At 35.5% G+C, this 15,131-nt stretch overlaps 1 protein-coding gene across 1 annotated transcript in view; it reads left to right on the forward strand.

Annotated features, from left to right (window-relative positions):
* LOC128576738 (interleukin-1 receptor accessory protein-like 1) overlaps nucleotides 1–15,131 on the forward strand; it is an 82,097-nt gene that overhangs the window by 6,653 nt on the left and 60,313 nt on the right. Inside the window, exons 2-3 of the mRNA XM_053578981.1 lie at nucleotides 10,803–10,904; nucleotides 11,628–11,719. Of these exons, the coding sequence (XP_053434956.1) occupies nucleotides 10,803–10,904; nucleotides 11,628–11,719 (194 nt within the window). The remainder of the gene's footprint in view (nucleotides 1–10,802; nucleotides 10,905–11,627; nucleotides 11,720–15,131) is intronic.

Below are 15,131 nucleotides of genomic sequence, written 5' to 3' on the forward strand. Positions count from 1 at the left end.
TTTATTTTTTTTTTTTTTGCAGTTTTTGGCTGGGGCTGGGTTTGAACTCGCCACCTCCGGCATATGGGGCTGGCGCCCTACCCTTTTAAGCCACAGGCACCACCCCTATTTCTCTTTTTAAAATGTGTGTAGTTTATTTTTATTTAGAATTGGTGAAGGTGCAGTTTTGAAAACTCATTTTCTCGTAGCTTCGATTAATATAAATACCCAAGTCATTAATGGTTATTTTTATACAATATTATTCTGGCAGCATTAACACTATTTGTAAGTAGTGAGTGTTATATTATTTCTGCCAAGCTTGGAAATCGAAATGACAAGTTCCATAAGTGTTAAAAATATATAAAATTAATAGTTTCGTGCCTAAGAGCCTCTCTTTGCACATGAGATTAATATACCATTCTCATTTTTATTTTGTGGTATAATTTGCCTCTTCAGAAAGCTCACTTCATTCCATTTAATTGCAAAGCTGGGATGGCTGATATGACTGTAATAAATTTAGAAAATTAAGCTATTACCACAATGAAGTTTTCAAAACTCCATCCATTCACAAGTATTTTAACCTTAATTTTCATTATGGAGAAGATAGAAAGACAGACGCTATAAATATTTCTCTTCCTATACTGGATTTATCCTCTTATTCTTTAATGATGAGAGCATGCTATATCACATATGCAGGTGTGTGTGAACATGGAAGAACAAGAAAAAGGAATGTGCTCTATATTTTAATTTTAGAATATGTCTACCTCTTCTTATGTTAGAATTATAGCAAAAGACAATTCCATAGCCAGTATAAGTAATGCTTCCCTTTTATCCCAGAGTAGGTTTCTTTTTTGTTGCTCTTGTTATTTTTTTTATTGAGGAATCTTTCAAATGATCATGAAGTGTTCAACTCAAAGTAAGACTAATAAAATAAGGTATTAAAGCGAATACTGGGAGGTGAATGAATTGTTATGTTCATTTTACAACATCCAACTATTTCCTGTTTCCATTTTTATCAAAAGTTATCCTTTTGCTGGAATTAAAAAAATTCCTTTCTTGATAAAAATCCGTTGACTTAGCAGTTTTATGCAAGAATTGAAGTTTTCAACTAGTGTTTTTTCCTGTCAAATTTCCCTGTTAATGGGAAAATCTGTTTCGGATTCTTTTTTCTTTAAACATGGTTGAAAAGAGTAATTTTAAATACCACCAAATGTCTTTTTTGTTGAAATGGCTTTTAAAGATACACCACAATAAACCTTTGTTTCTTTTTTGTGTGGAAGCTACCTTTATAAAAAGGCTGATTTTATACTGGAATCTACTATTAAAATTTGTGACTCATGTTTCAATATGAATCAGGATCACAAACAGGGTCATTGTGTATGTTTGGCTTTGAGAGATGCTTATCAACAACCATTCAAGTAGATATTTGTGTGAGTTCCAGTTTAATTTTCTCTACTCTCTTGTGAAAGACAACCATTCTCTTTTCCTCAAAGTATTCCCTCACACTCTCCCTGTGGTCCTCTCCACATCTGAGCTCCCTTTCTTCTCACAGATGGTGATACTCTCCAAGGTCAGTGGTCTGTGAATCTGGAGTGTTTCTTGAGGCACTTTCAAAATTCAATTCCAGTTGTTCAATACTCATGATGGCCCACACTCTAAGGCAGCGGTTCTCAACCTATGGGTCGCGACCCACAGGAACTGTATTAAAGGGCCGCGGCATTAGGAAGATTGAGAACCACTGGTCTAAGACAAAACAAAAGTGAGGGTTAATTGATCAGAGACATGGCCAAGACCACCAAGAGAAGCTGTCGGGGGCAAGCAACTAAGTTGATCCAATTCTACAAAGAGGAGGATGTGTATCGGATATAGAGGAAGGTCACCTTGTTTTGGAATCATAAGCCGAGGGCTAAGAAAAGAATATCTTGGAATTCTGTTCTGTGAGGACACAGATGGCTTTTAGAAGAAAATAAAATACTAATTGTACTGTAACATGACTTTTGGCAGGTGTTTTTGCCTTTTGCTAAAATTCGGCCATCCCCACACCTTGTTGACCCTATTTTATTCTCATTCTGACCTTCAGTAATCTCTAGTCCATATTAATTAGAGACAATATTTGTTAACCAGAATTTAATGTTTAAATAACTTATTCTTTTTATATGTGAAGCATTGATTGGGTAGGAAGAAGTCTGGATTCATGTACTTACTTTGCATCCAGATACTTAGTGACCTTGGGTAACCAGAATCTTACAATCCCAGCTCTAAAATGTTCACACTCAGCACTGTGAGAGATAACTAATTCTATAGAAGGGAAGGCTTGTACAAATAATATCTGCTCTATTAATATATCAGTCAGATAGGGGTGTGTGTGTAATTGAATTGATGGTAGACTATTTCATTTATATAGAATTGATGATAGGTAGACTTAATTTTTTTCCCTAATCAGTTGAAGATTCTCCCCAAGTAACCGTTTGCCTATATTCGTCACATTTCTTTGGATGTGCTGCTAAATATATACAGAGTCATCTTATTAATATTTTGTTCTGAACAAAACTTTTCTCTACACCCTGATACTCTCATTGCTTCTACTAATATAGAAACCTCGTATATTATTGAGAGGCACTATATATGATAGTTAAAGGTATAATTTGGGGAACTAACCCTGGATTCAAATTTTGGGTTGGTTACTTTCCAGTTTATAATATTGAACAAATTATTTCCATTCCTCTGAGCTCTAATTTCTCATTTTTCATAAACTGAAATAATACCAGTATTAATATCAAGGGTCATGGAGAGAATGATCTATATCAAGGGTCAACAAACATTTCTTGTAACAGCCCAGACAGCTTTACAGACCATGTCATATGGCTTTACAGACTGTATCATATAGTATCTTTCACAACTACTCAACTCTGCCTTTATAGCATAAAGGCAGACCCAGACTGCATGTAAACAAATGGACATGACTGTGTTCCAATAATACTTTATTTACATAAACATGCAGCAAGCCTGATTTAGCTGACTGGCTCCAGTTTTCTAACCTGCGATCTATATTAGGGTTTAACATAATTCTAAACAAGAATTTTAATTTATGTAAATTAAATGTTATTCTATGACATGAATTTAAACTTAGTCAAGAATATGTTATAATCATACACTCTATACTATATGACTTCAGAAACTAAAATCATCAGATCCTAGAGGAAACTACCACAGTTTGAAGATTTCTGTTTGTGAGAAATCCTGCAGTAGAATCTAGTGATGTGCTGAGAGAGAAATGATAATCAGTGAGCAGTTTGCAGTGCTTTCTAATCAACTAGATGGGTGAAGCTGGAAAAAGGAATCAAAGTCAGATAAAAATTTTCAGTAAGATAGGACCCATATTTATTCATTCTTTAAAGTAGTTGTCCTTTGACTATCATTTTCTTCCTATTATTTGCTAAACATATGCACCTAGTAGAAGCCTAATGTGCTGAACTTTTAACATTTTATTTCTGTTCCTTGTCTTCCTAATACAATGAAGCTGGTTACATTCCTTGTTCCATAATGTTCATCCTTTTAGGATTGGAAAATTCATCGGCTACTAAGCACAGCTTTCTGTTCATGCTCTTATCATTAGCACTATTCTAGCTATGGAGCTGTCAGCATTTTTAGCCTAAATGCTGCTTTCAGGAGTTTGCAATTCAGTCATAAAAATTAGCTGCAGGCAGAAACTTGACATATGAAGTCCAGACCCAAGAGAAAAATTTTATTACATTTTTTAACAGGGAGAGAGAAGTACATTTGGCCATTATCAAAAGCATAAATATCATTGTAGTGAGCTTGCTGTGGATCCTTTTCTGTTCTGGCATAATTTAAGATTGTAGTCATACTCTGCCTCCTCCATTTTCCATGTATCCATGGAGGAATCCTATGGACTTCCAGTGTTAGACAACTTTATGACAAGTTCCCTTAAGGCTACTGTTCTATTTAAGATTGGACCAAAGCAGTTTTTGAGGCTCCAGTTGTCAGTGGGAAAAGGAAACATCAGCCTTTTGCTATAGCCTTCTATGAATTCAAAATCGGAATAATTTTTCTGCCATAATAGAGCAATATACAGTATGACCTGAATCAGGCTTCATGTTTTATGACTGAGCTTTAAGAAGTGGCTTGCATGTGCCAAGGCTTTCCTTTGATGTGACGTTGAGTTAGGAAGCTTGATTAGCATTTTATAATTAAATCCTGCATTGTGACCTCAATCACATTGTACTCGGCAACTTTGAGGAGATTGCTTGCTCTTTATTTAAATAAACACGATGGCTTACGTGGTTGAGAGTTTGGGTAATAACCATCTCTTCACTTCATCCATTGTCACCCCTGTTTTATAGGAACATTTTTAGTCATTCATCTAACTAACTGCAGCCTTTTTTTTAATTAATATTAAATCATAGCTGGGTACATTAATGTGATCATGGGGCACCATACACCGGTTTTATAAACAGTTTGACACATTTTCATCACTCTGGTTAACATAGCCTTTCTGGCATTTTCTTAGTTATTGTGTTAAGACAATTAGACAATTATATTCTACATTTACTAAGTTTCACATGTACCCTTGTAAGATGCACCGCAGATGTAATCCCACCTTTCACCCTCCCTCCACCCATCCTCCCCCATCCCTCCCCTCCCTTTCCCCATTCCCCATATTCTTGGGTTATAACTGGGTTATAGCTTTCATATGAAAGCCAAAAATTAGTTTCACTACACTGCTGGTGGGAATGCAAATTAGTACATTCCTTTTGGAAAGATGTTTGGAGAACACTTAGAGATCTAAAAATAGACCTGCCATTCAATCCTATAATCCTTCTACTAGGTATATACCCAGAAGACCAAAAATCACATTATAACAAAGATATTTGTACCGGAATGTTTATTGCAGCCCAATTCACAATTGCTAAGTCATGTAAAAAGCTCAAGTGCCCATCGATCCACGAATGGATTAATAAACTGTGATATATGTACACCATGGAATATTATGCAGCCTTAAAGAAAGATGGAGACTTTACCTCCTTCATGTTTACATGGATGGAGCTGGAACATATTCTTCTTGGTAAAGTATCTCAAGAATGGAAGAAAAAGTACCCAATATGTACTCAGCCCTACTAACTGCAGCTTTTGGGTAGAAACACATTTCTCAAGACTGCTCAGGGATATTAAAAATTATGCCTGATTTCCCTTAATATCTAATTCAAGTTTATTATGTTCATGAGACCAAAGATGATTTTTATTCTCTTCCAGACCATTTTCTAAATGGAATATATTATGGATAGCATGTATTATATAATGACTAGCATATATGTGATCTCTGGTGTCTGTCGTGCTGTTCAGTGTAATGGCTAATGCACCATCCTCATTTTACTTGCCCTGAGAGCTGCACTGGACACAGTACTCACAGTTCCTCCAGGATACTCCCTCTCCCACAGCTTCTAGGACAACACAGTCTCCTAGTTTCTCTCCCATCTCTCTGGTCACTCCATCTCACTCTCCCTTTGCTAATTATTCCTCTTCCCCCTAATCTCCCAATATTGCAATGTCCTGGGGCTTAGTCTTGGGCATTTTTCCCTGCTCTCTACGCTCTACATTGATGATCTCATCCCATCTGTATGCCACTGACTCCTAAATATGTATACCCTCCCCTGACATTTCTCTAATATCTCTGTTTATTCATCTCCATTAAAATAGACACTCCAAATTCCACATGTTCAAAACCAAGCTTCCTGAGCTTTCCCTGCACATGTGTACCACTCACAGATCCCCTGCCTCAGGGATAGTAACTCCATCTGTCAATGGCTTAGGCCAAAAACTTAGGAATCAGCTTTGAGTTTTTATTCTCTTGCTCTTCACATCCAAGCTGTGAGGAAATTTTGATGACTGTAATTTGAAATTCATCCAGCATCTGACCACTTATCTCTTCCTCAACTCTTATCACCATGGTATGACGCACTTCTCATAATTTGTCTGCTTAAAAGTTACCTGTTTTACATTGTAAACAACAGTCCCTACAATGACATATAAGACCCAACCCAGGTATACTTTCTGTCCCCCAACCTCATCTCTCTCTTCCTGTCTAACTTTTACATGTCACACAACCCCACTGGCCTTCTTGCTGTTCCTCTAATATTTCAGGTATTCCCTCTGCTTAGGTTCTGGAACTCATCCACCTCTTGCCTGTGGTGCTCCTCCATAACATGTCTTGGCTAATTAATTCCCTCACCTCTTCAAGTCTTTCCTCAAATGTCACCATGTCAATGAGTCCTATCTTGACCTCCTCTTTAAAATTGCAAATACATTATATTGGAGGTATTCCTGAGTTCTGTATTTTGTCCTTTTCCAATATATCTGATCACCTCTGAACATACTATATAATTTTTCTCCATTTATTATCATTTGTCTGTTACATGAGGATACAGATCCCACGGGTGCTGAAAGCTTTGCCATGTTCTTGTACACATCCCAAGCATTGAGAGTAGGGCCTGGTACACAGAACTAACTCATGGACTATCTGAACTAGTAAATGCATGTATAATCATTGAAAATAACTTAAAATGTAACTATCATATTTCAAGCAGTCACAATGTTGAATGATTTGTTAAATATTTTTAATTTAGGAGAGGTGATTTTTTTACAAGTAATATTTATTTTAAATTATTCTTGACATTTTAAAATATTCATTTGATATGATAAAAGATGGATGGTGGTATTATACATTAAGCATCTTTTAAAGAAATAATAGTTACATCAATTGCCATGGAGTTCTCAATAAAATTTGCACATAGAAAATTAAGCATGTAAAGTATTTGCATCCTGATGATTTATTAATTAACAAAATGTCCAAAAGAGATAAGCTTGGTCATAGATTTAACTCAGTGGTTCACAACTAAAGTCATTTGGCACATTGGCAGCAAAAACAAGAATTTTAGAAGATTTTTCTCCCAAATATTGGATGTTGTTATTTCTTTCTAAAAAACCATAATTTATTTAGCTCTGCATGCTTGTTAGAAGTAAGCAATAGCAATCACTTATTCCTTTTGATCTCTTTATAGAACCTCTGGCTCTGTGGGTATATTTCGCCCCATGTTCTATCTCCACTCCAGAGGTTTTGATCATAACAAATTCCTCTTAATGAAGATGATTAGAAGGTAAAAACTAGTATTAATTTGGGGGGGTGGGGGTAGTAGAAGTTTCCCTTAGGTATTGAATTCTAACCAAGTTAGGAAAATCTATTATTGATATTTATTCAAAATTTCATATTAGAGCATTGAAAATCTCTAAGACTGATGATTATGAAGTCTCTGCTAATAAGTTAATGACAATGCAAGATATTGAGTGCTTAAAAAGTTAAAATAGCTGTAGATGGCAATTCCTGACTGAGAAAACTGTAACACTTTTCCCATAATTAACATTCACATAATACAACTGAGACAAAAATCAAAGCAAGAGGTAAATGCAATATGGAGTAGATATAATTAGGGCCTAGAAATCAGAGTTTAATTTGAAAATTATAGTTCTTAAAGTAATTGTGCTACGGAAGCCTATCATGAAAAATATAAACCATGGAATAAAATCAGTATGAAGTTCTTTCTGAAACCATTTTTATATCCTAGTTTTGATGATTTACACTGCTAATTTCACATCTGTAGTTGAGCCCTAAACAAAATTATGAAAACATGTTTCTTATTAGAGCATTTGGAATTCCCCACATGTAGCTGACTCCAACCGATGAATAGGAATTTTCATTCTGCAAGGAATATTGCTAATATGCCATGATCTATATTTTACTTGTATACAAAAACACTTCAGCACAAATCAAGAAGGAATTATTAATTTTTCAGCTATGAAGAAAATAGCCTAATTAAGTCTCTCAACTCCCACTTGTAAAAACAGAAAAATCGTTAAAGTAAAATCACCATAGGTTATCTCCTCAATTTACAAGAACAGAAAAATTGGAAATTTTCAGCAAAATTTATTTTTAACATCGTTCACCTGTTTTGCATAAAACATTTAATGTTAAGAAGCGATTTGTAGTTTGAACTATTTGCATAAGAATTTATGGTGTTTAAGACATATTATAGCAATGTTTCTTCAACTTTCCACATCAGCATATTAACAGTGGAACCAATTTGGTCTCTTTATGATTGTTTCAACATTGAAATGATTTTTAAAATGAACTACCGTTGGAAGCTTATTGTGGCATTGGTTAATAAATGAGATCTGGTTATATCAAATCTCTCTTTTTAAAAAATATTGCGCTGATAATCTTCTCAGGACTTCACTAATGAGTTATCACCTTATTATTTAAGAGACATATTTAAAGAACTGTGAGGATACAAATAGCAACAGCTTGTGTTTGAGTTAATTATTTTGAGCTGTGTCGGGATTATTTCTGAGCCTAGTCACACAAAATGATGCCAAAAAGTAGAAAAGAGAAAATTGTTCAGGCTATTGTTGCTGGATACTTTAATAAGTTCACCCTCTCTTGAGAGGTCAAGTTACCTGTTTCCAGTGATGGATGGAAAGGGTCTCTGACGCACTGATTCATCTTTCTTATTGTGTCTCCACATCCACGTCAACAGCTGCAGTGATCCTTTCATGGGTAATAAAAATATTCATAGCTTTTTCTTACACTTGTCAATAAGAGAGTTCAATTTTGGATGAGAATTTCAACCACTGTTTATGAACTTTCAGGCTTTTACCATTGTGTTGAGCGCCTTAAAAAAAAATTAAAAGGAGAATGCCTTGAGATGAAGTTGCCTTTGTGAATAATGCTGCAGCGAGAAATGTAGGGTGAAGAGTAGTCCTAATGAAGGCTGCCGTACTCCAGCTCTGCCTTTGATGATGTGACCCTTTCAGTGTACATGTGCATCTGGTAACATTTCCAGTCAATTAAATGCTCACCACAAACTGTATCCCTCGTTGAAAAATTCCTCACCAACTGTTTTCCATCAAACAATTTTTCATAGGTCTTCCTGGGGATCATCCTTTCAACTATTGAGAATCCAAGACTAATAAAACCATCCAATCATCTCTGATTTCATAAAAACCATAGGAAAAAATAATAGAGGTAATTTGAGTCCAGTAACTGGTCATTCTGCAGCGTGTCTGAGCACTTGAAAAGATGTCCCTTGTTAGTCTCAGTAAAAAAAGCTATACAGATTTTTTCAGCTTGGCTCCCGCTTTTTGGATCAAAACAGATTCTACCATCTCTACACTCCAAGTTTTCAAGTTTTCAACTAAATTTTCTGTTATCTGTAATTCGCCTTCCAAAATAATAGCTTTAGGCCCAACTTGTTTGCTTTATTTTACTACCCTGTTTCCCCCAAAATAAGACATCCTCCGAAAATAAGACCTACTTACAGGAAAGATAAGATGTGCCCTGAAAATAAGACCTAGCGCATCTTTGGGAGCACACCTTAAAATAAGACACTGTCTTATTTTCGGGGAAATGGGGTAGTTGAAAGTTCTTTTTTAATTTTAAAATAAAAAAAATCATGACTTGTTTTCCATTTTCCAAGTGCATCTGATTGATTTTAAAATTCCTCTGCAAGAATGATAGTTTCCTGGAGGAGAGGTTCATGCTTTTTTATGGACCAGACACTAAAATATAAACTCATTAACATCACAAAATTAAAACTTATATTTGAAGAAATTATATGTAGCCTACAAAGTATAGATTCACTGCAGTTTACTAATCATTGCAATAGTTTTGGTATTAAGATTAGTCCCTGCTGCAACCTTTCATCATTTCTGATTCTTCTTTCTCATTCATCTTGTATATTTTCAATAGTTTGAAATCTATACTTCAAACTTCCTATTTTTCCTCATGGGCCATTTCAAACTTTGATATATGAATTACACTTTGCTGTAACTATATCTATTCAAAAAAGTTTTGTGCAGCTTTTTGTGGTAATAATAAATACAAAAAGAAAAAAATTCAGAATAGGAATAGGAGAATAAACTGTAATCCGCATATTACAAGACTGTGTAGCCATTAGAATGACAAAATAGAGCTCCTTGTAGAGACGTTATCTTGTGCCTTTTAAAGAACATTTGAGTATGTATGCATATACATTGTGTTTACATTGAACATCTGCGTATTTCTATGTCATATACAGGCACATGTATGGAAGCGTATTTTTGTACATACACGTGTACATACCACAAAACATAGAAAAAAACTGTTTGCTTGTTTATCTCTGGGGAGTGAAACCAAAGCATGGAATATGGGTAGGAGTTCTTTGCACTGCATCTCATACTCTTTCCAACTGTTTAATTTCTTTTACTGTGACTATCTGATTTGGTATGGCATTTATGATACATAATACACATACATGCACATGATATATCTGTCCTATCTACTATATGATGTGTATGTATATATATACCGCGTTATACCTATCTTCAAAGAAGATTTTTTTATGACTGAAGAATAAGAATTGAAGATGAAGGAAAACTTTAAGTCCCAAATGACATTGTTTGTAGTATTCAAATTCGGCTTTTTATCTTTATTCTCCCGAAGTTTTTTCCCCTTATCATTTAAATTCATTCCTACTATAAATTACTCAAGAGCATGGCTTGGGACCAGCTATGCCCACACTACCCCAGAGTTAAGGGCAGCAGTTTTTCTAATCAGAGCTGGGAAAACATAACTGGGAGGGGGGACATAGTTTTAAATCAGTCAGCATCCATGGAAACTAAATACAGAAATCAGAAGTAGTTGCAAAATTGCAGTCCTAGCCCACTCCCACTCTTTTCTCATTACTGTCTAACTGTTTCTAAATCATGTGCAGCCAGGCTGCAGTAACTGAGGTATGGGAAATGAAGAGCTTACTGAATAAGGCAATGCTTACTCTGGAAAGACTTACCAAAAACCTGATTGTCACTAAAATGAGGTAAGAGTTCCTACTATTTCCATCAAATTCATTCTGCCCAAGGACAAAGATGATGATTTGATCCGAATTATGCTAACGGCATTTCAATAGCCTCTACAGAAAATGCCAGCATTTCAAAATGCAGATCACTAAATTATTCTGCACCACTTAGCAACCGCTACCCACTGTGAATTCAAGGCTTATCCCAACTTTACTTTGTTTTAGCCATCTATGGATTCCGGTGTGTTCTGCCCACCCTTTAGCGTCTAGGACACAATCTCAAGGCATCTGGTTCTTCGAAGCCATACAGTTCCTCTGATCCACTCAAGATAGGTCACATTACAGCTGGAGTCAAGCACTGCGCTCACTCTGATGGTCCTCCTCAAACCCTCCTATTAGTATTTTCAATTTGCTTCTTTCTGTCTTGGCAGATAATACCAAGAAAGTCCCAAACCTTCTCTGCACCCAAATCATCAAGAAATCTTGTTAAATAAATAGACTCTTGGCTTCTGGGCTATACTGCTAAACAACCAGGTTTGAAATCCCTTCTCTGGGTTCACTGCTTCTGGGTCTTGCGTGCTGGAGCACCACTAGTCCCTCCCAACACAGGGGACCTTGCCTTCTTAGGCACAAACTGCCTTCTATTTCTTTAATTCTCACTTTCCATTTTACGAAATATTCAGATAAGATCATTAAGATTAGCATTAGAATAATAGACATATTTCTCTGTTCCTCTGTTTCCAGAAGAAGGCCTGTGCTTTCGGACTCTTCCTTAATTCAAGATGAGTGTTCTGCTCTTCCAAATGGCCTTCAGCAGGCACTAATGCTCCTCACTAGTAATCTCCACTGAGAGGATGGGAGGCATGGCTTTTGGGCTCAGAATCCTCACAGGCTCTGAGACTCAGGATTGTATGAACTTCCTCTAATCTCATTTCGAGGAATAATAATGATAATAATAATAATAGATCTCACTTAGGGTGCTGACATCAATGGAAATGGTTATATTCATGGAGGTTTCAGCAAGGGAGCTGATTCCCACTAAGAACTACCTAGAATATTATTATACATCTCTTAGGAAAGAATAAGAAGCCCAGATTAAAATGAAAATCTTTGCTTAAAAGATTTGAATTTCAAATTGATCTTGTGGAGACTGAGAATAGAATGATGGTTGCCAGAGGATGGGAAAAGGGTAATGGAGAGGGGGGATAAAGTAAAGATGGCTAATGGGTACAAAAATATAGTTAGTTAGACAGAATGGGCAATATTTGGTAGCACAACATGGTGACTATAATCAATAATGTATTTTAAAATAACTTAAAGAGGAATTGGAATCTTCCTAACACAAAGAAATTATAAATTATGATAGATACCCCAGTTACCCTGATTTGATTAATTCACATTGTATGCCTGTATCAAAGCAGGACATGTACCCTATACATATGTGTAACTATTATTTATCCATAATAATGAAAATTTTTAAAAGATTTGATTTTAATGGTTTGATTTATGGTTTGAGTTGAAACACCTATGAAAATAAATTATCCTCAGTTATCTTAGAATTATGATTTTTTTTAGAAAAGCATAAAGATGAGTACAATGTAATTCATCTTAAGAGACTTTAATCTGTAGTCAAGGAAAATTTGGGAAATTCTTCATTAATTATGAATAACTATTAATACCATCTCAATGAGTTTGCTAGACATAGAAAACCTTGTTAAATAACTTTACACATGCTCCATACCCTGAGAGATTTAAAGCCTAATGTTGGGAGATAGCACATCAGTAAAAGTTATAAATTTTTATACTAATCTAGGCATAGTTACTTATAGGTTCCAAAAGTTAATGTATACGTTTCTAAAAGTTAAATATAATATTGTGGCCTTGATTGCATATAACATTGTTTTCCACTCAGATGAAATTCAACATAATTTGCTAGATTTGCTTTCAACTTTACCTACCTTAGAAACTCTCATTCAAGTGTATAGTTCCTTTTTCAATGTATAGAAGAATATGTTACTATAAGCAGTACCTAATGTCTCTAGCACTGAAGGGTCTTTTTATTCATTTGTGACCTTTTTTGTTTATTTGTATATGAGTGAGCATCAAGTGAGCCCTTACAGGACAAGGAAAAATATCTGGTGTTTCTTTATAGATTTAATCTCAGAAAATTTTCACACCATCACTAATGCAGTCTGTCCCAGGAGTAGTTGAAGCTAAAAGAAGATGGTGTACAATTCATAAATTTTTATTTAGATGGCACCCATTATTTGCAAATAACTCTACAAACTAGTATGCAGGCAAAGAGATAAAATATAAGCATAATGAACTTGCATAAATGGATTAAATTTCAAAGATATCTGTGGCATATATCAAGGGTTTTTTTGGTCGCTTGGGAAGATAATGGGGAAAAATGATGGAAATACTCAAGAAAGTCTTTCTGGATGGGCTGGTTCAAGTCTAAAATCTAAAAGTCGATCCTGCCATGTAGGTAAGATAGCAACTTGCAGATTGGAAGTGGGTAAAGACTTGAGTATAGGGAATTCCAAGAGAGGAAGAGAGGATGTGTCTCAAGAAGAAATTCACCAATGCAGAGCAAAGCAGTGAGGAGCCTTCACTCCTATGGACAGTGATTGTTCTTTCACCCTTAGAATAGATTGCCCTTGAGTTCACCTTGAATTTAACAGTGCTTCTGCTGACTACTAGAGAATGAAGGAAAACAGGGTACAGTCTGTTAAGAAGACTGGACACATTGGGTAAGTGGAAATACAATATGAGAGTGTTAACAGCAATTAAAAGTTAGTAGTTAGCAGAAGACTAGTTCTGTTTTATTAAGAGATCTTCAGGTTGGCATCTAGGAGTCACTGGACTGTGTACTTGACTCATGCCATTTTTACTAGTACTCACACACATCATTTATTGATCTGTCACTCTGTGCCAATTTATAGTGTGCTAAGTGCTTTACATACCTTGTTCATACATTTAATCCTTATAACAAACCTAGCTAATGTTTTTACACCCAGTTTTGCAAATAAGACAATTAAAATATCAGAGTGGGTCAATGATATAACTTGCTTGAAATCAAAGAGATAATAATTCTATTTGGACATAGATTTAGCCAATTCAGGGCCTGGATTCCAACCACTGCATTTGTGTTTTAGTATAGGGATTGCAAATTAGTGACTAGAGTACCAAATAAACCTGGGGACCTGCCTTGTTCAGACTACATAGTATGTTTTCTGAAAATCTGAATGTGAATTTTTTTTTTTTGAGATGGAGTCTCAAGCTGTTTCCCTGGGTAGAGTGCCGTGTTGTCACAGCTCACAGCAACCTCCAATTCTTGGGCTTAAGCGAGTCTCTTGCCTCAGCCTCCCAAGTAACTGAGACTACAGGCACCCGCCACAACGCCCAGCTATTTTTTGGTTGTAGTTGTCATTGTTGTTTGGCAAACCCGGACTGGATTCGACCCTGCCAGCTCTGGTGTATGTGGCTGGTGCCCTAGCCGCTGAGCTACAGGCGCCGAGCCCTGAATGTGAATTTTTATGGAGGGGACTCTTCACTGGAGTTATCATGCATCATTGTCTTAAATCATCTTGACATTTATGATTTCAATCTCTTATTTAAGGTTACAGGTTGAATAATAATTCCCCTATGTTATCTAAAAAATATCTGTGTATGTTAAATAAATTCACACACTTATTTAAAGGTTTTATTGTCTATGCTAAAAAATACAGACAGGAAACATTTTGTGGAAATACTATAATATTCTTAAAGTAACTGGGAACATTGGTTTTGCAATATTAAGGTGACAAGTTTCCAAAAATTCCTTCTTTCTCTGCTGATTTCAGATCTTATTTTCCATGAATAGACACAGCCAGAAGGATCCCCTTCTGTAATCTCATCCATATGTCTCTATGAACCAATTAATTGCTCATTAATGATCATTAATTAACCTAGGTGTTAATTTGTTGACAGACAGCCACATTTAAGAAAGAGATTGTGAATATGTCCCAATGGCCCTACCTTCTTTGGGATGTGGGGAAAACCATAATCACAGTGAAATCAGTGTCAAATTTCTTGTCTCAAGTTTCTTGTCTCTGAATACTAGGATAATTTTTCATTCATATTCTATTATAAGTAGTTTTTACTGTTATTTCATGTTATTTGCCACTATGGAACCACATTTCATTTTGCACAAAATAATGAATAGAATACTTAATAGTAAGGACATTTTGAGAGAATGATGCTGTT

The sequence above is a fragment of the Nycticebus coucang genome, chromosome X, assembly GCF_027406575.1.
Source record: "Nycticebus coucang isolate mNycCou1 chromosome X, mNycCou1.pri, whole genome shotgun sequence".
NCBI classification, from domain to species: domain Eukaryota; kingdom Metazoa; phylum Chordata; class Mammalia; order Primates; family Lorisidae; genus Nycticebus; species Nycticebus coucang.